At 34.5% G+C, this 25,095-nt stretch overlaps 1 protein-coding gene across 7 annotated transcripts in view; it reads right to left on the minus strand.

Moving 5' to 3' along the window:
- Positions 1 to 25,095, minus strand: part of ASCC3 (activating signal cointegrator 1 complex subunit 3) — a 336,407-nt gene that overhangs the window by 190,829 nt on the left and 120,483 nt on the right. For all 7 annotated transcript variants that reach the window (XM_038554805.1, XM_038554806.1, XM_038554808.1 and 4 more), the window contains one exon: positions 14,207 to 14,371. In XM_038554805.1, the coding sequence (XP_038410733.1) occupies positions 14,207 to 14,371 (165 nt within the window). The remainder of the gene's footprint in view (positions 1 to 14,206; positions 14,372 to 25,095) is intronic.

A 25,095-nucleotide genomic window follows, 5' to 3' on the forward strand; every position in this document is an offset into this window, starting at 1 on the left:
GGAAAACAGCAGATAGGCAGGGAGGCCAGAAAGAATGGTGAATTTAAGGTACTGCACTTAGCAACAACTAGTGGTATGAACTGGTGAATGGAGGTGTCTGGTTAGAAGCACAGAAATGACCACGAAAGAGCTCACATGACAAGGAGTTTATCTGTTTAACTGCTCATCAGCACTCAACAGTGTCCAGCTCTCTCTTCCAATTATGTTTTCAGGTCTAATTCATGATCGTTTATAGCACTGTCATCTTTTTTTTTTTAAGTTTCCAAATATTCTGTAAAAGGTCTTTATCATTTCTAATTTTATTTACTTGTTGGTTTTCTACTTGTGATTAGACTTGTGAGAAGTCTATTTTACTTGTTTCTTTTTAAAATTCCACTGCTTTCCTAATTTATAATTAATTGTATTTTTCAGCTTTATTATTTTTTCCATTTGTTTTTGTTAGAATATCCTATTTGAAACTGTCCATCATTCAACATTTAATAATTAACTTACTTATGGTCCCTTCATTCCTGTTTCGTTTTAGAATTTTTATTCTGAAAATAATTTGTACTCTGTATATAAGTGTGCTGTTTCTCTCTCCTTCACTCCCTTCCTACCATGATCACTTACTGACCTCTAAGTGGGAGGACATTAATCTTCCAATTACTTAGGTTAGCAGTCGTCATTTTATAAGATATAAAAGTGTAGAATGTATGCATGTATGTATGTATGTGTGCCTCTGTGTGTGTGTGTGTGTATATATATATATGCATACATCTATATAGATAGAGGTGTATACTTAATTTTATCATTTAAAAGTTATTTCTAAATTTCTAATGTATTCTATAAAGACTATGATATATCTAATTTCTGCTTTGAGAAAATGTCCCATGGAGATCTGAGATGTACAATTTCATATGATGTACAATTCTATATGTTTGCTCACTTTACCATATCAATTACATTATTCAAATTCTCTACATTAGCAATATGGGAGGTTAGTATTTGCCAAAAGAAAGAATCATTTTAATCACATACAAATCTCTCATTTTAAATTAGGATGCAAAATTTTCTAAGGGTAATAATTTGTATCATTAGCATGATACTGTAAAGAGCCATTCACATCTTAAGCCCTAGGGGTTCTGCAGAAATACTAAGTGGTATTGTGCAGCCCCATGTCCCTACAATAGTCCTTTTGCGCTCTCATATCCCTTCTTCCTTTATAATTTTGTATACTTCACTTCTTTTTTAAATTTTTTTTTTTTATTGGAGTTCAATTTGCCAACATATAGTATAACACCCAGTGCTCATCCCACCAAGTGCCCCCTCAGGGCCCATCACCCAATCACCCCAAACCCCGCCCACCTCCCTTTACACTACCCCTTGTTTGTTTTACTCATTTTCACTCATTTTCTCTCCTTTCCCTTTATTCCCTTTCACTATTTTTTTATATTCCCCAAATGCATGAGACCATGTAATGTTTGTCCTTCTCCGACTGACTTATTTCAGTCAACATCATACCCTCCAGTTTCATCCACGACGAAGCAAATGGTGGGTATTTGTCAATTCTAATAGCTGAGTAATATTCCATTGTATACATAGACCACATCTTCTTTATCCATTCATCTTTCGATGGACGCTGAGGCTCCTTCCACAGTTTGGCTATTGTGGACATTGGTGCTATAAACATTGGGGTGCAGGTGTTCCGGCATTTCACTGCATTTGTATCTTTGGGGTAAATCCCCAGCAGGGCAATTGCTGGGTTGTAGGGCAGTTCTATTTTTAACTCTTTGAGAGTTAAAACACCACACAGTTTTCCAGAGTCACTGTACCAGTTCACCTTCCCACCAACAGTGCAAGAGGGTTCCCCTTTCTTCACATCCTCTCCAACATTTGTTGTTTCCTGTCTTGTTAATTTTCACCATTCTCACTGGTGTGAGGTGGGATCTCATTGTGGTTTTGATTTGTATTTCCCTGATGGCCAGTGATGCGGAGCATTTTCTCATGTGCTTGTTGGCCATGTCTATGTCTTCCTCTGTGAAATTTCTGTTCATATCTTTTGCCCATTTCATGATTGGATTGTTTATTTCTTTGCTGTTGACTTTACTAAGTTCTTTATAGATCTTGGATACTAGCTCTTTATCTGATACGTCATTTGCAAATATCTTCTCCCGTTCCATAGGTTGTCTTTTAGTTTTGTTGACTGTTTCTTTTGCTGTGCAGAAAGTTTTTATCTTGATGAAGTCCTAATAATTTATTTTTGCTTTTGCTTCCCTTGCCTTCGTGGATGTATCCTCCAAGAAGTTGCTGTGGCTGAGTTCAAAAAGGGTGTTGCCTGTGTTCTCCTCTAGGATTTTGATGGAATCTTGTCTCACATTTAGATCTTTCACCCATTTTGAGTTTATCTTTGTGTATGGTGTAAGATAATGGTCTAGATTCATTTTCTGCATGTGGATGTCCAATTTTCCCAGCACCATTTATTGAAGAGACTGTCTTTCTTCCAGTGGATAGTCTTTTCTGCTTTGTTGAATATTAGTTGACCATAAAGTTGAGGGTCCATTTCTGGATTCTCTATTCTGTTCCATTGATCTATGTGTCTGTTTTTGTGCCAGTACCACACTGTCTTGATGACCACAGCTTTGTAGTACAACCTGAAATCTGGCATTGTGATGCCCCCAGCTATGTTTTTCTTTTTTAATATTCCCCTGGCTATTCGGGGTCTTTTCTGATTCCACACAAATCTTAAGATGATTTGCTCCAACTCTCTGAAGAAAGTCCATGGTGTTTTGATAGGGATTGCATTAAATGTGTAAATTGCCCTGGGTAACATTGACATTTTCACAATATTAATTCTGCCAATCCATGAGCATGGAATATTTTTCCATCTCTTTGTGTCTTCCTCAATTTCTTTCAGAAGTGTTCTGTAGTTTTTAGGATACAGATCTTTTACCTCTTTGGTTAGGTTTATTCCTAGGTATCATATGCTTTTGGGTGCAATTGTAAATGGGATTGACTCCGTAATTTCTCTTTCTTCAGTCCCATTGTTAGTGTATAGACATGCTACTGATTTCTGGGCATTGATTTTGTATCCTGCCACCTGCCAAATTGCTTTATGAGTTCTAGCAATCTTGGGGTGGAGGCTTTTGGGTTTTCTATGTACTGTATCATGTCATCTGCAAAGGGAGTATTTGACTGCTTTGCCAATTTGAACGCCTTTTATTTCTTTTTGTTGTCTGATTGCTGCAGCTAGGACTTCTAGTACTGTGTTGAATAGCAGTGGTGAGAGTGGACATTCCTGTCTTGTTCCCAATCTTAGGGGAAAGGCTCCCAGTGTGTCCCCATTGAGAATGATATTTGCTGTGGGCTTTTCGTAGATGGCTTTTAAGATGCTGAGGAATGTTCCCTCTATCTCTACACTCTGAAGAGTTTTGATCAGGAATGGATGCTGTATTTTGTCAAATGCTTTTTCTGCATCTATTGAGAGGATCATATGGTTCTTGTTTTCTTTCTTGCTGATATGATCTATCACGTTGATTGCTTTACAAGTGTTGAACCAGCCTTGCATCCCAGAGATAAATCCCACTTGGTCATGGTAAATAATCTTCTTAATGTACTGTGGATCCTATTGGCTAGTACCTTGTTGAGAATTTTTGTATCGGTGATCATCAGGGATATTGGTCGATAATTCTCCTTTTTGGTGGGGTCTTTGGTTTTGAAATTAAGGTGATGCTGGCCTCATAGAACGAGTTTGGAAGTATTCCATCTCTTTCTATCTTTCTGAAAAGCTTTAGTAGAATAGGTATGGTTTCTTCTTTAAACGTTTGATAGAATTCCCCTGGGAAGCCATCTGGCCCTGGACTTTTGTGTTTTGGGAGGTTTTTGATGACTGCTTCAATTTCCTCCCTGGTTATCGGCCTGTTCAGGTTTTTTATTTCTTCCTGTTCCAGTTTTGGTATCTTATTAATTCTTTCAAAGAACCAACTCCTGGTTTTGTTGATCTGTTCCACAGTTCTTCTGGTCTCCATTTCATTGAGTTCTGCTCGAATCTTTATTAACTCTCTTCTGCTGGGTGAAGGTTTTATTTGCTGTTCCTTCTCCAGTTCCTTTAGGTGCAAGGTTAGCTTGTGTATTTGAGTTCTTTCCAGTTTTTGGATGGATGCTTGTATTGCGATGTATTTCCCCCTCAGGACTGCTTTTGCTGTATCCCAAAGATTTTGAACGGTTGTATCTTTATTCTCTCATTCGTTTCCAGGAATCTTTTTATCTTCCTTAATTTCCTGGTTGACGCTTTCATCTTTTAGCAGGATGGTCTTTAACCTCCACATGTTTGAAATCCTTCCAAACTTCTTATCGTGGTTTAGTTCTAGTTTCAAAGCTTTATGGTCTGAAAATATGCAGGGGACAATCCCAATCTTTTGGTATTGGTTCAGACCTGACTTGTGACCCAGTATGTGGTCTATTCTGGAGAAAGTTCCATGTGCACTTGAGAAGAATGTGTATTCAGTTGCGTTAGGATGTAAAGTTCTGTAGATACCTGTGAAATCCATCTGGTTCAGTGTATCATTTAAAGCTCTTGTTTCTTTGGCGATGTTATGCTTAGAAGATCTATCAACTGCAGCAAGCACCATGTTCAAGTCTCCTAGTATAAGTGTATTATTATCTAAGTATGTCTTAACTTTGGTTATTAATTGATTGATATACTTGGCGGCTCCCACATTCAGGGCATAAATATTCATGACTGTTAGGTCCTCTTGTTGGATAGATCCTTTATGTATGATATAGTGTCCCTCTTCATCTCTTACTACAGTCTTTGGGATAAACTTTAATTTATCTGATATAAGGATGGCTACCCCTGCTTTCTTTTGAGGACCATTTGAACGGTAAATGGTTCTCCAACCTTCTAGTTTCAAGCTGTAGATGTCTTTAGGTCTAAAATGAGTCTCTTGTAGACAGCAAATAGATGGGTCTTGCTTTTTTATCCAGTCAGAAACCCTGTGTCTTTTGATGGGATCATTAAGCCCATTCACAGTAAGAGTTACTATTGAAAGATATGAATTTAGTATTCTCATAATACCTATTCAGTCCTTGTATTTGTGGATTGTTTCCTTGAACTTCCTCTTTCTTTTAAAGAGTCCCCCCTTAATATTTCTTACAGAGCTGGTTTGGTGGTCACATATTCTTTCAGTTTCTGCCTATCTTGGAAGCTCTTTATCTCTCCTTCTATTCTTATTGAGAGCCTTGCTGGATAAAGTATTCTTGGCTGCAGGTTCTTCTCATTTAGGACCCTAAATATAACCCCCCATCCCTTTCTGGCCTGCCAGGTCTCTGTGGAGAGGTCTGCTGTTAACCTAATACTTCTCCCCATAAAGATCAGGAATCTGTTGTCTCTTGCTGCTCTAAGGATCTTCTCTTTATCTTTGGAATTTGCAAGTTTCACTATTAAATGTCGAGGTGTTGAACGGTTTTTATTGAATTTGGGGGGGGGGGATCTCTCTATCTCCTGTATCTGAATGCCTGTTTCCCTTCCCAGATTAGGGAAGTTCTCTGTTATGATTTGTTCAAATACATTTTCTGGACCTCTGTCCCTTTTGGCGCCCTTGGAACCCCAATTAAACGTAGATTTTTTCCTTCTGAGGCTGTCATTTATTTCCCTTAACCTTTCCTCATGGTCTTTTTTCTCTTTTTTCCTCACTTCCTTTCTTGCCATCAACTTGTCTTCTATGTCACTCATTCTTCTACCTCGTTAACCCTCGTATCTACCTCGTTAACCCTCACTGTATACTTCACTTCTAAATAAAAGTCTTAGAAAATGATTTCTACCCGAAAAAAAGTTTGAAAACCCCTAATGTGATCCTAAAAAGTATACATGACTTAGAATGAATTTGGCAAGTTAATCAACCCATGAGAGAATGCATATAAAAAGATTTCTGACCTTAACAAAAGGCTATATACAATTATTAATATTTTTTAAAATCTAGGAATATATGTCATTTTCACCTTCTTGTTATTGTAAGTAAATTAAGGAGGTTCATGAAAGTACATATGGGTAAATATTTTAATTATTTCTTTGGTTTCCTGTGTTTCTTCTTTGGTCAAAATTTGCTTGTATCATGCTGGTGTCCTCACATTTACTGCACCTAAGTGAGCAATTCTCAATGTCAGATTTCTCCTTGCATACTGAAATACAATGCAGATGCAGGTCAGGAAAATCCAAATGCTGGGTATACTTCCTGAGACAAATGTTTCTTATACGCATAAGATAAATTGTGGCCCTGTAAGTTTAAAAATGAGTTTGTAGATTATATCTGGGCCTATCTGAGGAGTAAATGAAATACTACCTATGAAATATATATATGGCTCTATAGACAGAGGATTCTTACCACTTTTGTAAAAGAATAAGAACTGCAAATTATAAATCAATGATCCCTTCAAATTAAAGGTATTTATCTGGATATAAAAACAACCTCCCATGGCACCTGAATGGCTCAGTGGTTGAGTGTCTGCCTTTGGCTCAGGTTGTGATTCCAGGGTCCTGGGATTGAGTCCTGCATAAGGCTCCCTGCAGGGAGCCTGCTTCTCTCTCTGCTAATGTTGCTGCCTCTGTCTCTATGTCTCCCATGGATAAATAAATAAAATCTTAAAAAAACCCAAACACAAAAAGCAAAAAACAAAAAAACCAACCTCCCCTGCAAAAAAGCCCTAAACTGAGATTATCATGTACTGATTAGACATAAACATTTGTCTGCCAGTGTTATAGACTCATTAAAGAAACAAATTCATTTGCTCCATTAAATTTACAAATCAAAGGATTTGTAAAAGTTATAATATAAATTAACTAAATTTATAGAAGACTATGAAAAAAATATGAAAATAAAAAGTAAGTGAATTTTCAAGATATGCTTTCGAATTCAATTCAAAAAGTTTTGCCTTTAGGTGGTATTATCCAGAAAACAACTCAATAAGCCTTAGAAATCATATTTTGTTAAATTATTGTTCATTCACTGATTTTTAGAATTTTATAAATCTGTTTTTTTTTTTAATAGATTTTATTTATTTATTCAAGAACAGATAGAGAGGCAGAGGGAGATCCTGGCAGAGAGAGAAGCAGGCTCCATGCAGGAAGCCCGACGCAGGACTCGATCCCGGGTCTCCAGGATCACGCCCTGGGCTGAAGGCGGCGCTAAACCGCTGAGCCACCCAGGCTGCCCTAAATCTGCTTTCACAAAGAAAGAGTGGACAATGTATGTTCCAATTTGATATTCATTATTACCAGAAAGGATTCAAGAATGAAATAAATCACAACAGATAGAAAAGGGAGTAAAGAAAAAAATTCTTTCTTACAAATAAGCAAGGATAGCATTTTAAGTAAAGTCAGAGAGGACTTTGTCAACCACTTCATTAGTCAGTCAACAGATTTCAACTGTGTACCTAAGTGTATTTTGGAGTAGGGGAGGGGGGCAATAGGAAATAGCAATAAACATTAGTGTCTTTTTAATCAAGGAGCTGACATTTTAGTGGGGGAGAGACAACCATAAACTTACAAACCAATTAGGCAATTTCAGGTATCAATAAGTGCCATGGGTAAAGCAGAACAGGGTAATGGCATAAAGGGTATCATGGGAGGGTCCGTACATTAGGTGAGATAATGAGGAAAAGCCTAGCTAAAGAAGGGATATTTGAGAGATGATCAGGAATAAAAACCTTCAAACAGAAGCAAAAATTAAGTATAAAGTAAGTATAAAGGCAGACTGGAACAAGTTGGAGCAGAAAGAAAATGAATGAGAGGAGAGAGCAGACAACTGAGTTTAGAGGTCAACTGAGAATCCTCTAATGTATGACTGCAGGCCATAATTCACAAGCTTGATTCAACAGTTACATACCCACCATTCAATACTTTCTACCCAGGATACTGAGAAATACACATGGGAATTTACATTAAATAGCTACAGGAACTTTGTAACAATTTTTATTGACAAAAAACTCAGCAAGTTCTAAAACCAAAAGAATGTAGGCTACTTTCTATGGATTACAGTGTGATATACCTAGAAAGATAATACCAGGGAATGGCCAAAAACTTCTATTTACTTGTTAATTAAAATATATTGTGATTCTTTGAGGATACTATCAACAATTTCACAGATTTCTGAGGAGGCTGTTGATAAGTTTGCTCAGTCTAAAAGATTCAGTGGATATAAGCAAAGTAGTCCAATGTGAGTAATATAAATGCTTCCAGAATTAGCCATCCATCAACACTGGCTTAGGGCCTAAACTTTACGCAATGGGGAGACAATGAATAGAACAGAGATCTACACATACAGACTGTTTGCAGAAACATAGGAAGAGAGGATTTAAACATGATAGAGATGGATGAAAATTAAAGTATAAATACATATACAACATCTGACAACGAATTTACTTTCACTAAAACAATCAGCAAAATCCCAAACCAAGCCCAACTAAAAACAAAGGAAGCCTCTATAGGGGAAACAATGAACATACCTATTACTTAAGAAACTTCCTTTACATGCTGTGATGAGAATCCTTTACAGTAATTAGAATAGTGATTTTAATTGCATAGTAGTTCTATGTAGTACTGGTGGTACCAAGAACCTAAATTACACTTTTACCTAAGAGTATAATTCTATTATTCTCAATCTATATAATCAGCCTGCAAAATACTTTCTTTTAAATGAGAATAACTTGCAATTCTATGTCCTAAACCAAATCTCAAAGTTATATTTGAGATATACTCTCCTAAAAAGTATTCAGTGTTGAAAGAATTTTAATATATTACAGCTTCTTCATCATTAGCTCAAAACTAAGCAGTAAGTTTTCATGATGTTTGCCCTTATATAAAAATCTAAATTCAGACAGTTAAGAAGATAACTAATATTAGTCCAATGTTAAATGCAGATTTGGTCTTTCTTATACTTTTTCTTTTCCAAACTCCTCTCAATCATGAGAAATGTGTCGTGGGTCTAGTCCCTAATACCACCACACAATTTCAGAAGTTGAACACAATCTATACTGTATTAGAATAGATTCTAATGGTGCTTCTGTTACAAATGTTGACGTGCTACATAAAACACTGCCATCTACTGGGAACGTCTGGTAATCAAAAGGTACAAATAAAAACATGAACTTTGCTTTTTAATAAACTTAGTTATGAGCTTTGTCATAGCATATTAAGAATATAAGGAGAATCAGATAAACCCTTCTATCAAGGATATTAAAATTCAGTAAATGATACAAATGAAGACAGAATTAATTATAGCAAGTTGCAATATTATAAGGATGACAGTGGTGCTAAAAATGTACAAAGTAAAGGAGCAGAGAGGTAATACAGAAAAGGTGTAATTCATTCTGAATGGTGAACCAGGAATCACTTTATAGCAGAAGTGATATTTGGCAGATTCCAAATAAGAGTAGGTTTTCAACTGATGAATGTGTGGAGTGATAAAGACACACAATTTTGCATTTATCATCCTTAATCTCATAACCAATAACACATCCTGGCTCCAGTGAGCTGAAATTTATCTCTGGAAAAGGGTCAATGGTATTGGAAAGGAAATGGGGAAGGAATGCACAGTTTTGTGTTGCTGGAACCTATTGCAGCTCAAGAATATGCAGAAGTTAAAATTAGACAAACAGATCACAGATCCAATAGTCTTTAATGTGCAGATAAGGAATTTAAACACTTTTCCTCTGATAACAAAGAACAAGCCATCAAAAGTTTATGACCATAGTAGTGATCAACTATACCACTGGAGTTTCATTATATTATGGAGATATCAACTTGTAGGATGAGTATATTATATATTTAGTTGTTATATATCTATATGATACACAATTTATACTTCTGTATCATATATTAAGGTGTACATTTTATATATTTAGTTTATATACATTTAATTTTATATAGTTTATATTTATATATTATATATAGGAAATTGTACCTTTATAGATAATTAACAAAATATTTCTAAATTTATAATTGTTTCAAAATGTTATATATATATTATATATATATATTATACAAATATATAACGTCATGTGTCTGTGTACATACATGTAGTAAGCATGAGCAGCAGGCCTGCAATCTATTTGCTCCCTTAAGTGGGCATGTTCAGGAAAGATGTCTTAGTCAAATTCCCTTGTAAACTTGCTAATGATAGCCTTCTTGGTAAATATACTAATGATATTTACTTGATCTCTAATGTTTTATAGTTCTAGGAAAGTCCTTATCCTCATGCTTTTAGCTGATGGATGTGGCTCTCTAGGCGGCTCAATGTAAATAAACCTGGAGTGTATGGATTTCTATGGCATAGCTCCCTGAACAACATTACTAAGTTATGTAAGTATCATGGTATAAAATAAAAACATTTATGATTAAAACATCTCTCTTTCCTGTAAAGGATGCCCTGCATGCTTCTTTTTGAGAACTCCTATGTAAAATCCGGGCCAGAGCCAAATGGCAAGAAAGGACCTGGAAAGCAGTGATGCCTAGCAGTTCCAGGCTTCTTCATGCTTCATCTTTGTCTCATAACTTCCTGTGTGCTCGAAATTATTAAGTTGGATATTAGCTAAAATCTCTGATTTTTGTGTCATTTTGAACATTTCAACCCTTTTATCTGTATCTGTTTATCTGTGTTTATCTGTATATGTATGCACATATTTTTAATTTACATGGTAAAATGTGAACATGCCCCAAACAACCCTCGAATTCCATCTCTATTATAAAAACACCTTTATAGTTCGCAGCATATCCTTCTGTGTACAGGCTTCCTAATCTACCCAAACCTAAAATCTCAATGTAAATAAGAACAGTGTCAACTATCCACAGCATCTAGAACTATGTGGTTGGCGCATGTTCACTAAATGAATGAATGAGAATATAAATATATTGCACATTTTTTCTTTACATAAACAGGACTCTGCTATATATAGAGGACAGCTTCCTTTTCCAGTGAGAATATGACATATCTTTTAAGTCTAGTTCATACAGCTCTACCTCATTCTTTTTAAAGGCTGCAATGTAGCATTTTATGGTATGAATATAATTTATTAAACCATTTCATATTTTGTTGGACATTTGGGTTGCTTCTAACATATTTGGTATTAACAAGAAAGCTGCAGTGAATACTGGTGTTAATATATCTGTGTGTTTGTGCTATTGTTTCCATACATTAGATCCCTAGAAGTAAAAACACAAGGCTGATTTTAGTGGGTGCTTTCAAATTACACTTTGTTTTTACTTCTGCTAAAACTCTCATGTCCTTTTAAGCATCTTTTCTATAATGCTAAGTGTGTTTATTTCTACCATGAAAGTGAAATGCTTTCTCTACATTTTTAAAAAGTTTGCATTTCTTATTAATTTATAACTATTAAATATAAAAGACATTTATTTTATGTGCTATAAATAATTTGTTATTTTGTCTTATATTTTAACTTTTTGGCAGTGTCTTTACTGGTTGGAAATTTTTAATATTTAAATATCCAAATGTGTCACATGTTCCCCCTTTATAACATTTGGAGTTTTGCATTTTGAGGTTATTAAAAAAATGCCCTCTTATATCTTCTTTAATGTACTGAGAGTTCTGCTTGATATAGCTAACATTATTAATCCATCTAGAATTCTATAGTGGACTTGCCAAATGAAAACACTATTTTAAAGCATTTTAAAACACAATATAACTTCCTAAAATTTTGCACTCTGTGTTTTATACTACATTCCCAGACCTGGATCAGAGCTGTTTATTAGCAAATGAAATATAAAAGAACTGATATCTAACTAATGATTCAGGTGACAGGTGTTAAGGAGAAATTTGAGGGTGACTCCCTAGGATTTGGGCTTGAGAACCGAGTGAACTACTATGCCATACACAAGTATACAGGGAAGATGGCAGAGTTTCTTTCTTCCTTTTTTTTTTTTTTTTTTTTTTTTTTAAGATTTTCATTTATTTATCCATGAAAGACACAGAGAGAAAGAGAGAGGCAGACACACAGGCAGAGAGAGAAGCAGGCTCTATGAAGGGAGCACGACCTAGGCTGCCCGATGGCAGAGTTTCTGACATGTTTAGCAAGAGATGTCTATGGAGGGCAGCTTGGGTGGCTCAGCGGCTTAGCGCTGCCTTCGGCCCAGGGTGTGATCCTGGAGACCCGGGATCGAGTCCCATGTTGGGCTCCCTGCATGGAGCCTGCTTCTCCCTCTGCCAGTGTCTCTCTCTCTCTGTGTCTTTCATGACTAAATAAATCTTAAAAAAACAAACAAAAAAACAAAAAAACAAAACAAAAAAACAAGAGATATCTATGGAATGTCAAAATAGAAACATACAACTGCATTTGGATATGGCTAGAAGTCAGGGGTAAGACTTGGACTATATAGATTTAGGTGACACAGGAAAAATTGTTGTATATTCAGAATAAATAAAGACAACATAAAAAAAAAGGCAACAGCAAGTGACAGAGACCTGGAAAAGGTAAACTTTTCAAGGATGAGAAAAGGAGATAGCAAGGGAACCCCATAAGAGCAGCTAAGTAGGTGGAAAAAAAATATGTGAAGAAAATAGAGCAGGGTGACATCATGGAGCCCAACAGAGTATAAGTTCTAAGATTGAGGAAATAATAAATTATATCAAATATCAAAAATGAGTAAAATTAAGAAGTAAAAAAAAATGATTTGGTTTAAGGGCTCTCTTTTTGATTTGATAAATGGTAATTGTGGTAAAAACATTTTATTACCTATTTGGAACAATAACCTGTTTGCAATGGTTTGGAAGTCAAAAAAGAAATAGTGAATATAGATTTGTATTTTCAGAAGACCAGTGGTTAAAAGAGCTTTATTAATCACAAGTTATTGGAGAGGGATAGGTTTGAAGGAAGGTTTTTGGTAAAACAGAAGGCAGTTCTTTTAAGCTGAAGGGACAATACTCACTGAGATGGAGAAATTAAAGACACACAGGAAAAGAAAAGGGGTAATGTAGAAATGAAAGGAATGGGGTCCAAGGCAGATGGAGTCAGGACCTCTAATCAAAGAACAAGGGATGGAATCATGAATATGGATATGGGGAGGGGTTTGAGGTTTTTTTCTGGGTGGGGAGAAGGGCCAGGGATGGGAATTGAGGGAATTCAAACATGAAGGACTTATTTGCATTCAGTAAAAATATTGTCATATAAGAATGAGGCATGACAGGGTAGGGAAGCATGTGGGAGGAGTCTGGTGAAGCTTGGAAATGGCTTACTTTAGGGAAACAGAAGAAAAGCAGTTTAGAAGTTCCCAGGTGATCTGAATGATGCAAGTAAAATTTGGAACCTATGAATGTAAAGCAAATCTACTATATCAATGTGTGATCTTTCCTGCTAGTGCTTAGCGCCTGGCCAGACGCAGAGACATGGTTCAATTGATTGATGGTTGGAATTTTGCCAGGTAGTCAGGGGTAAGTTAAGGTTATCAACAAAAGAAAAATTGATCATGAAGTCTTGGCTATTTCAGGAAGAAAACAAAACCAGTAGAATATGGATCAAAGACAGTAACAGATGGGAAATCAAGGAATTAGAGTTCTTGATTAGGTTGAAAAATCAATTTTCATCTATTTTCTCTACATGTATGATCTGCTAACATTATTTTAGTACTCATGGGTATTCTATGATATGTTATTTTTTTACTTAATGAGAAGAGGGGCTGAAAGAAAAAAATCACTAAACATTGGTAAATTTATCAATTTTTGCTTGGACTATTTATGAATAGCCACAAAGCTCCCAAACTAGAGAGAGCATACACTTATCTTTTTCTTTTCCAATAATGATTGAGGTGATTAAATTTTATTTTATCTAGTATATCAGAAAAATTATAAATCATGTTCAGATTTTCTCAGGGGGTAGAAGTTAAGTGCAAATAGGAGAGAAGTGGAGAAAAATCACTAATATTCACCTCTATGCTGTTATATCTTAACACTGCTTAGTCAAATATTAGACTTGCCTTTACAACAATGGTTTAGAACTTTTCCTGTATTTACTTCGGCTAATTTAAAGAGACTTCAATAAAATAAGACTTGGAAGGAAAAAAGAAAGAGTACTTTCAATATGAAAACAAAATACCTAAAGGTTTCTTCATACTAAAATTATCTTTATCCCCATGAATAATACATAAATACTTTTTGAATGCTATATTTAAGCTTAAAAACTTACTCTTCCCTCTGAAATAAGTTTAAAAATAGCTTCCTCTTACCTGCCGTAAAGTACGTGCCACTATGCTTTCTAAAACTGGTCCTCTATCTTCATGCAGCAAATGAACTTCATCAAGAATAAGGAGCTTTACAATTTGAGAAAGAGCTACATCTCCGACACTTTTTCTTGTTACTACATCCCATTTTTCTGGGGTGGTCACAAGCATCTGTAAGATAAGATTAAAAAAGGGAAAATGTCACATAGAATATATAAACTTCAAATATGTCATTCAAGAAGAAATATGATTGACAACCTTTATACAGATCAAATAAAAATTGTTCAAAATGCCCTGGAATGATAGTTAATTCTCTATAGACACTGTCATTCCAAGAGTGATATTTCATTTCACTTAACTTAAGTTGTGATATTAAGCAGTTATTTAAAACTCAATGAAGACGGTCTGTCAAAAAATTGTAGTGAAGTGTATAAAATACCTAGCTTTTTAAAAAAGTGTCTTATGATGTAAAAAAACAATAGAGTCTGGGGCCCCTGGGTGACTCTGGTAGTAATCCCAGGCTCCCTGCTCAGTGGGGAATCTTCTGCTTCTCTCTCTCCCTCTGCTCCTCCCCCAGCTTGTGCCTCCACACACAGTCTCTCAAATAAATAATATCTTAAAACAAAACAAAATAAAAACAAATGATTCTATCTTTTAAACTCCATACATTAATAATGGCCTTTATTTGAAAAGGGACAAAGAAGTGAACCAAGTGTTAAAAGGCAACAAAAAGGAAACCAAGAATCCACTCTAGGAATGGTCACCTATTTATACTTGTTCAAATCTGAACTTTACTACTGATACATATGGTTTTCAAGATATTATCCTTTAATATTAACTAGTATAAACAGCATTTTATACCAGAAGCTAATACATATAATATAGCCTAAATGGCACATAACAGCAACCCAAAGACCGAGTCACTGGAGATTCTAGGGCATGTAGAGCAGGACATAAGCCTGAGATATTAATGTGAACTTTACAGTAGCACACCATTTAATGTGAAACTGTAATCATAATTCTCTTTGCTTTTCACATATTAAATTGCTTGCATCCTCTAAAATCATCCTGTTACAGAGAAAAAGATACTTTGACTATAGTAATACTATAATAGTATTCTACTTAGTAATACTTCTACTTCTATTTTAGTAATACTACATTAGGAAATAAGCCAATATGTAGATAATTCAAAGAATACTATATAGGAAATCAAAAGCAAAGCTTCTCATGGCCAGTATATAAGGATTAGAGAGATCAATGATAATCACAATTCAACTGTGCTTTGAAGGGGTTAACTGAGGTAAGAGTCAGACTGTTCTCTCAAAATTTGTTGTTACTTCTCATTTGATTAAATTACCTATGGGGATGATAAGAATCTTATTTTTTTAGATTAGTGAAAATAAATTCTTAACAAATACATAATCTAACTTTGTCAATATGACCCATTGCATTAGAGATACCACTGCTATCATTATGAAATAAACTCTATCAACCACAAAATTTAGCAGCTGTACTTAAACAGACATTAGTAAATAAACTATAATGAAACAGATTAAGGAACTCATAGCTAACATATAAAATAATACAAATCTAAAGCTACTTAGTTCTAAGTTACTAAAGCTAAATGGCAATGTTGAGATCACACAAAATTTACAGAAAAGACATGCTGCTGGAATTAACTAAATACATATGTATAATACATTTTGATGTCTAAAATGGGTAAAAACATTCACTGTGCATTAAAATCTCTTTTAACAAATTTTAACTGAACTTCCACTTTGAATAATGACAAATTTAAAATAATCCAATATATGTAACATAAATACAACCAGGGGTTACTTACTCACACCCTTTTCATTAAAAGTCCTGGAAGCATGCCTATCTGTTTTCAAAACAATTCTCCTACACTGTACATTTAATATCAAGGTATAAAATAAGTCAGGTTATTAGTGACAAATGTTAGGAAGGATACAGGGTATACTTTTATATAATAAATACAAAGCTTGGCTACCAACCTCACCATAAACTTAGAATATTATGCTAATACTGTCTTATAATTAACTTTTAGAGATAATTATGTAGCAACAAATTATAAAATCAAATTTTTCAGGTATCAGCTATACCAAGGAAACCTTAAAAATCCATTTTAGAATTTTATTATACTTTTACTTCCAGCATAGCAAGAAGTGGTTTCATTTATATTACTATTTCATCACTTCAGTTCCCTGATCTTGAAATGGCTAGAACATAAAGTGTCACATTTGCTTAATGAATTGGAACTCATGCAAGACATTTCCATCTGCTCTTGTATTGGGGCATGGGTTAACTGTCAACATTTTTACTGTCAACTTAAATTTCTCTCAATACATGTACTTATTCCCTCAGAAATACAAAAATCACTACTTGAAACTTCCAATTTTATCCTGTCTACTGGGAAGATGGTATAGTTGTGATGCTACATATTACCATTGTGTCAAAAATTTGGTGTATTTAGTTTTAAAATGCTCACCTATTTGACAGAAATACCAAAGGACCTGAGACTTGCCAGAACCAATTCATCTGGTAATTCACTTAAACATTAATATTTTTATTATGATTATTTCACCTTAAAACACTGTGACCAAAGGGAAGTCACTTTATCTCTTCTTCCTTTTATTTTCCAGTTTTTGAGATACTGATGTAACAATGTAACATATGTAAACTTAAGGTGCTATGTGATGATTTGATATAAGTACATATTGCAAAATGATTACCACAAAAAGGTTAAATAACCCTTCTATCCCCTCACACAATTGTGTGTGTTGTGTGTGTGTGTGTGTGTGTGTGTGTGTGTGGTGATAACATTTAAGGTCCACTATATTAATAACCTCAAGTATATAATACAGTACTGCAAATTACAGTTAGCATGCTATACATTTGTACATCAGATCCTAAGAACATATTCATCTTATAGCTCTAAGTTTATATCCCTTGACCAATATCTCCCTATTTCCCCAACCTCCAGCCCTTGGCACCCACCATTCCACTATTTAAGTTCAGCTTTTTTATATTCTACACGTAAGTTAGAACATGCAGTATTGGTCATTCTCTATCTTATTTCACGTAGCATAATGTTCTCAAAGTCCATACATGTTGTCAAAAAGAAAGTTTGAATTTCCTTCTTTTTTATGGCTGAGCAATATTCCATTGTACGTATATACCACACTTTCTTTATTCATTCATCCACTGGTGGACACTTGGGTTGTTCCCAAGACTTGGGTACTGTTGATAATGCTGCAAAGAACATGGAGGAATGTGAAGATGTTGAATTTTGTCAAATGATTTTTTTTCTGTATCTATTAAGATGATCGTATGACTTTTTCCTTTCATAATATTAACATGATGTGCTGGTCTATTTAAATTTTCTATTTCTTCATGAGTCAGTAGGTTGTATGTTTCTAGGAATTCATCCATTTCTTCTAGGTTGTTCACTTTGCTGATGTATAATTGCTCATAGTAGTCTCTTATGATCCTCTGTATTTCTACACTATCCAAACCGGAAAGGAAGTAGTGAAGCTGTCACTATTTGCATATGACATGATATTATATATAGAAAACCCTAAAGAGTCCACAAAAAAATCTGTTAAAACTAAAAAATTAATTCAGTACAGTTGCAGGATACAAAATAAATAGGAATCTACTGCATTTCTATAAATTAATAATAAACTATAATAGAAATGAAGAAAATAGTCTCATTTACAATAAAAAAGAATAAGATATCTGGGAATAAATTTAATGAAGGAGGTGAAAGATCTATACACTGAAAATTATAAGACATTAATGAAAGAAATTAATGAAAACACCAATAATTAGCAAGATATTCTGTATTCATGGACTGGAGGAATTAGTATTGTTAAAAATGCCCATACTACCCAAAACAATCTACAGTTTCAATGTAATCCCTTAACAAAATCTTAATGGCATTTTTCACAGAACTAGAACAAAAAATTCTAAAATATGTATGAAACCAAAGAAAACCCAGAATGGACACAGCAATCTTGAGAAAGAACACAGTTGGAGGTATCACAGTTCCTGATTTCAAATTATATTACAAAGCTATAGTAATCAAAGAGTATGGTATGGGCCAAAAAAGAGCCACATATAGAAATGGAACAGAACAGAGAGCCCAGAAATAAACCCACACATATATGGTCAATTAATTTACAACAAAGGAGCCAAGAATATGCAATGGGGAAAAGGCAGTCTTCAAAAAATGGTGTTAAAAAACTGGACAGCCACATGCAAAAGAATGAAATTAGACCACTGTCTTACACCATGCACAAAAAGTGACTGACAATGGTTTAAAGACATGAATTTAAGACCTGATAACATAAAACTCCTAGAAGAAAACAAGGGCAGTGGGCTCTTTGACATTGGATTTTAGGGTCTGACTCCAAAAGCAATGGCAACAAAAGCAAAAATAAACATGTGGGACTACATCAAACTAAAAAAAGCTTCTGCACAGCAATGGAAACTAACAATAAAATGAAAAGGCAGTCTATCAACTGGGAGAAAATTTTGGAAATCATGTATCGATAAGGGGTTAATACTCAAAATAAATACTGAGACAACTCAATAGCAAAAAAACCCCTCAGTAGTCTGATTATTTGAAAAAAAAGGGCAGAGGTCCTGAACAGACATTTTTCTAATCAGGATATACAAATGGCAGGACACCTGGTGGCTCAGTGCTTGAGTGTCTGTCTGCCTTTGGCTCAGGGTGTGATCCTGGGCCCAGGGATCAAGTCCCACATCGGACTCCCTGTGAGGAGCCTGCTCCTGCCTCTGCCTATGTCTCTGCCTCTTTCTTTCTATGTCTCTCATGAATAAATAAAATCTTAAAAAAAAAAAAAACCCAAGATATACAGATGGACAATAGGCACATGAAAAGATGTTCAATATCATCAGGGAAATGTATATTGAAACCACAATGACAGATGACCTGACACATGTTAGAAGGCTGTTATCAAAAAGACCTGAAATAATAAGCGTTAGAGAGGATTTGGAAAAAAGAAAACTCCATACATTGTTGGTGGGCATGTAAATTGGTGACCTACTATGGAAAACAGTATGAAGGTTCCTCAAAAATTAAAAAATTACTACCATAGGATCCAGATATTCTTTTTTTAAAGATTGTATTTATTTTCATGAGAGACACAGAAAGAGAGGCAGAGACATAGGCGGAGGGAGAGGCAGGCTCCATGCAAGCAGCCCCATGTGGGCACTCAATCCCGGGACTCTGGGATCATGCCCTGAGCCAAAGACAGACGACCAACCGCTGAGCCACCCAGGCATCCCAAATATTGTCTTTATCAGAAAATAAAATCACTAATTTAAAAAGATATATGTACCCCTATGTTCACTACAGCTTTATTTATAATAGCTGAGATATGGAAACAACCTAAGCATTCATCAATAGATGAATGGATACAGAAGATATACACATATAATGGAATAACAGTCACAAAATAAAGAAGGAAATCTTATTATTTGCAACAAGATGTATAGACCTTGAGGCTATTTTGCTAAATGAAATAAATTAGAGAAAGACAAGTACCATATGATTTCATTTATATGTGGTATCTAAAAAAACAAATGAACAAACAATACCAAACACAACTCTCAGATACAGAGAACAGATAGTGGCTATCAGAAGAGAAGAGGTTGGGGGTGGGTCAAAGGGGTGAAGGTGTAGTAAAGTGTAAGGTGATAAAAGATAACTAGATTTACTGTGGTGATCACTTTGTGGTGTATACAAAGACTAAATTATTATGTTGTACACCTGAAAGTAATATAATGTTATACACCAATTCTACTGCAACAAAAAATAAAATATTAAGGAAATACAAAAAATATTAAAAATAAATGTATACTTTCTTGGCTTTATAATATTTATAACAGATTTTGAATTTTTTGGTACTTACACTATAGAAAAATGAGGGAAAAGTTTAATAACATAAATGACTTATTTAAAAAACAGGATGGTTAAATATCAAAATGTAGTCACTAAAATCCCATAGATTAATAATAGTATTACTAATAATTGAATTAATAATAATATTACTATTATTTTACCAAATCTCAGGAGCCATTGATTATAAAGCTACACTATCATTGTTAAGTGTCATTAAGAAGTTATAAAAAAAACTATCATGAAAATTTTTCTTTTCATCCTGGTAAGTGTAGTCTTTAATTCCCATCACCTATTTCACTCATTTTTTCAACCATTTTTTTCTCCCCTCTAGTAACCATTAGTTTGTTCTCTGTATTTAACAGTCTGTTTCTTGGTTTCTCTCTTCCTTTTTTTTCCCTTGCTCCTTTCTTTTGTTTCTTAAATTCCACAGATGAATGAGATCATATGGTATTTGTCTTTGTCTTACTTAACATTATACTCTCTAGCTCTATCCATGTTGCTGCAAATGGCAAGATTTCATTTTTTAAATGACTGACTATATTGCACTATACATTGCCCCATCCTCTTTAACCATTAATCTATTGATGGACACTAGGGCTGCTTCCACAGTTTGGCTTTGTAAAATGATGTTACAATAAACAAAGAGGTGCATGTATTGCTTTGAATTAGAGTTTTCTGTATTTTGGGGATAAATACCCAATAGTCTGATTACTGGATTCTAGGTTAGTTCTTTTTTTTTAATTTTTTGAGGAACCTCCATACTATTTCCCACAGTGGCTGTACCAATTTTCAGTTCCACCAACAGTGCACAAGGATTACTTTTTGTCCACATACTCTCCATCACTTGCCATTCTGACAATGTGAAGGGATAATTCATTGTGGCTTTGATTTGCATTTCCCTGATGATGAGTGATGTTGAGCATCTTTTTGTGTGTCGGCCATCTATATGTCTTCTTTGGAGAAATGTCTGTTCATGTCTTCTGTCCAGTTTTAATTGCATATGTTTTTTTTTTTTTTAATTTTTTTATTTATTTATGATAGTCAGAGAGAGAGAGAGAGAGAGACACATAAGCAGAAGGAGAAGCAGGCTCCATGCACCGGGAGCCCGATGTGGGATTCGATCCCGGGTCTCCAGGATCACGCCCTGAGCCAAAGGCAGGCGCCAAACCGCTGCGCCACTCAGGGATCCTGCATATGTTTTTTAATATATTTTGGATACTAACCCTTTATCAGATGTATTATTTGCAAATATCTTCTCCCATTCAGTGGGTTGCCTTTCAGTTGTGTTGATTGTTTCCTTTGCCATGTACAACTGTTTATTTTGATGTAATACCCATAGTTTATTTTTACTTTTATTTCTCCTCCTCAGGAGATGTATCTAGAAAAATGTTGCTATGGCCAATGTCAGGGAAGTTACTGCCTGTGCTCTCTTCAAGCATTTTCAATGGTTTCAGGTCTCAGGTTTAGGTCTTTAATCCATTTTCAATTTATTTTTGTGTATGGTGAAAGAAGTGGTCCAGTTTCACTCTTTTGTGTGGCTGTACCGTTTTTCCAACACCATTTGTTGAAAAGACTGGCTTTTTCCCATTGTATATTCTTGTCTTCTTTGTTGAACATTAATTGACCATAAAATTGTGGGCTTATTTCTGGGTTTTCTATTTTGTCCACTGATCTATGTGTCTTTTTATGCCAGTACCATACTATTTTAATTACTACTGCTTTGTAATATAACTTGAAATCTGGAATTGGGGTACCTCCAGTTTTTTCTTTTTCAAGATTGCTTTGGCTATTCAGGGTCTTTTGTGGTTCCATACAAATTTTAGGATTGCTTGTTCTAGTTCTGTTAAAAATACTGTTGGTATTCTGATAGGGATTGCGTTAAATGTATAGATTGCTTTGGGTAGTATGGACATTTTAACAAGATTTGTTCTTCCAGCCCATGACCATGGAATATCTTTTCTATTTCTTTGCCTCATCTTTAATTTCCTTCGTCGGTGTCTCATGGTTTGCAGAGTGCAGGTCTTTCATCTCCTTGGCTAAGTTTATTCCCAAATATTTTATTGTTTTTGATGCAGTTGTAAATAGGATTGTTTTCTTAATTTCACTTTCTATTGCTTCATTTTTAGCATGTAGAAATCCAACAGATTTCTGTGGATTCATTTTTCATCCTGCTATTTTAATTGAATTCATTTACTGGGTCCTGTAGTTTTTTGGGTGGTCTTTAGGGTTCTCTCTATATAGTATCATGTCAGCTACAAATAGAGTTTGACTCCTTCCTTAATAATTTGGCTGCCCTCATTTCCTTATGTTGTCCAATTGCTGTGGCTAGGACTTCTAGTACTATTTTAAATAGAAGTGCTGAGACTGGACATCCTTGTCTTATTCTTGACCTTAGAGGAAACACTCTGTTTTTCACCGCTAAGTATGATATTGACTCATTTTTCTTTTTCTAAAGAAAGAGAAAGAACCCAAATAAAATCACTAATGAAAGAGAAGAAATAAGGCCTTTACTGTGTTGAGATGTATTCCCTCTAGACTTACTTTACAGAGTATTGTATTCATGAATAGATGTCACACATTGTCAAATACTTTTGCTTCATCTATTAAAATGATCATGTGGTTTTTATACTTTTTCTTATTGATGTGACATATCACAGATTGTTTTGAGAATATTGAACCACTCTTACATGACAAGTATAGGTTCCACTTGAGCATGGTGTGTGATTTTTAAAAAATATAGTTAGATTCAGTTTGCTAATATTTTGTTGAGGATTTTTGCATCTATATTCATCAGAAATACTGGTCTGTATTTTTTTTTTTTTTTTTTGGTCCTTATCTGGTTTAGGTATCAGGGTGATATTGGCTTCAGAGAATAAATCTGGATTTTCCTTCCATTTCTGTTTTTTGGAATAATTTGAGAAGAATAGGTATTAACTTTCTGTGAAGCTGTGAAGCTATCTGGTCATAGACTTTTGTTTGTTGGGAGGTTTTTGATTACTGATTCAATTTCATTGTTGGTGATCAGTCTGTTCAAATGTTTCCTTTCCCTGCTTTAGTTTTGGTAGGTTATATGTTTCTAGGAATTTATCGATTTCTGCTAAGTTGTCCAGTTTATTAGATTACAGGTTTTCATAATATTCCATCACAACTGTTTCTACTTCCATGGTGCTGGTTATTTCTTCTTTTTCATTGGTGATTTTGTTTATTTGGATTCTTCCCCACCCCCTGCCCTCTCTTTTTTAAAGAGTCTGGCTAGAAGTTTATCAATTTTGTTGATCTTTTCAAGAACCAGATCCTGGTTGCATTGTTCTGTTTTTTTCAGTTTCTACATCATTTATTTCTGCTCTAATCTTTATTATTTCCTTCCTTTTGTTAGGTTTGGATTTGTTTGTTCTTTTTCTAGGTCCTTTATGTGTAATGGTAGGTTATTTATTTGAGATTTTCCATGGCTCTTGAGGTAGACCTGTATTGGTGTAAACTTCCCTCTTAGAACTAATTTTGCTGCATCTAAAGATTTTGGACCATTGTTTTCATGCAATTTTTTATTTCTTTGACTTCTTGGTTGACACATTCATTATTTAGTAGCATATTATTTAACTTCCATGTACTTGTGCTCTTTCCAGATTTTTTTCTTATGGTTGGTTTTTCTATTTTCATAGTATTATGGTTTGAAAATCCGTGTGGTTTGACTTTGATTTTTTTTGAATTTGTTGAGACTCGTTTTGTGGCTTAATTTGTGATCTATCCTAGAGAATGTTCTATGTAAACTTGAATGTGTATTGTTTTAGGATGGAATGTTCTGAATATGTAGTTAAGTACATCTGGTCCAGTGTGTCTCTCAATGCCACTGTTGCCTTCTTCTTTTTCTGTTTGGATGATCTATCGATGTAAGTGGGATGTTACAGTCCCCTACTATTATTGTATTACTCTTGATTATTTCATGTTTGTTATTAACTGTTTTATGTATTTGGGTGCTCCCATGTTGAGTGCAAAGATATTTACAATTGTTATATCCTCTTGTTGGATTGTCCCTTCTGTTCGTATATAGTGTCCTTCTTTGCCTCTTGTTATAGTCTTTGTCTTAAAGTCTTTTTTGTCCAGTATAAGTATTACCATTCCAGTTTTCTTTTGACATCCATTTACATGATAAATGTTTCACCATCCCCTTACTTTCAATCTGCAGATGTCTTTCAGTTTGAAATGAGTCTCTTGTAGGCAGCAATAGATGGGTATTATTTCTTTATCAACTTTGTCATCCTATGGCTTTTGATTGGAGTGTTTTGTCCATTTACATACAGAGTAATTATTGATAGATATGTACATATTGTTATTTTGTTACTTATTTTATGGCTGTTTCCACTATCAAGTAAATTTTTAAAATGTGTCTTACAATTGATGAATATGGCACATTTAGTTGAAAATGTTAGAGATCTATTAATTAAACTAAAAAGCAATATTAAAAAAATGTTTGCTTAATACATCTTCTATGGTAAAAACTGTCATACTGGAATTGTTACAAATCACATTCAAATGTCATAGATGCAGACCAGGCAATAGTTTGCAGGATTTAGGAATTCTATCTTCCTTTTTAAAGTATATAATCACATATCCACTCAACCAATAAGTTTGTAAATTACATGAATGTTTTAATTTAAAGAATAAAGCTAAAATGTCACACGGTTTAGATTCAATAAACATACATATAATTATAGTTATACTAACCTCTGCTATACAAATGTCAGCTCTGATTCATGGCAACAACCCCCATAATGGAATCTGACAGCTTGCAAATTATACCTGCCCCTGGGGACACTACAACAAATCAGTTAGTTCCAACTATTTCCTTTTCCATATTTTTATGTTCCTTCTTCTCTCATCAATTCACATGCATGAGTACATGTTCACACATGTAAAACACAAAGTCTTCTGAAGCATCTAGTTTTAT

This window comes from Canis lupus, chromosome 12, assembly GCF_011100685.1.
Source record: "Canis lupus familiaris isolate Mischka breed German Shepherd chromosome 12, alternate assembly UU_Cfam_GSD_1.0, whole genome shotgun sequence".
Classification (NCBI taxonomy): Eukaryota; Metazoa; Chordata; class Mammalia; order Carnivora; family Canidae; genus Canis; species Canis lupus.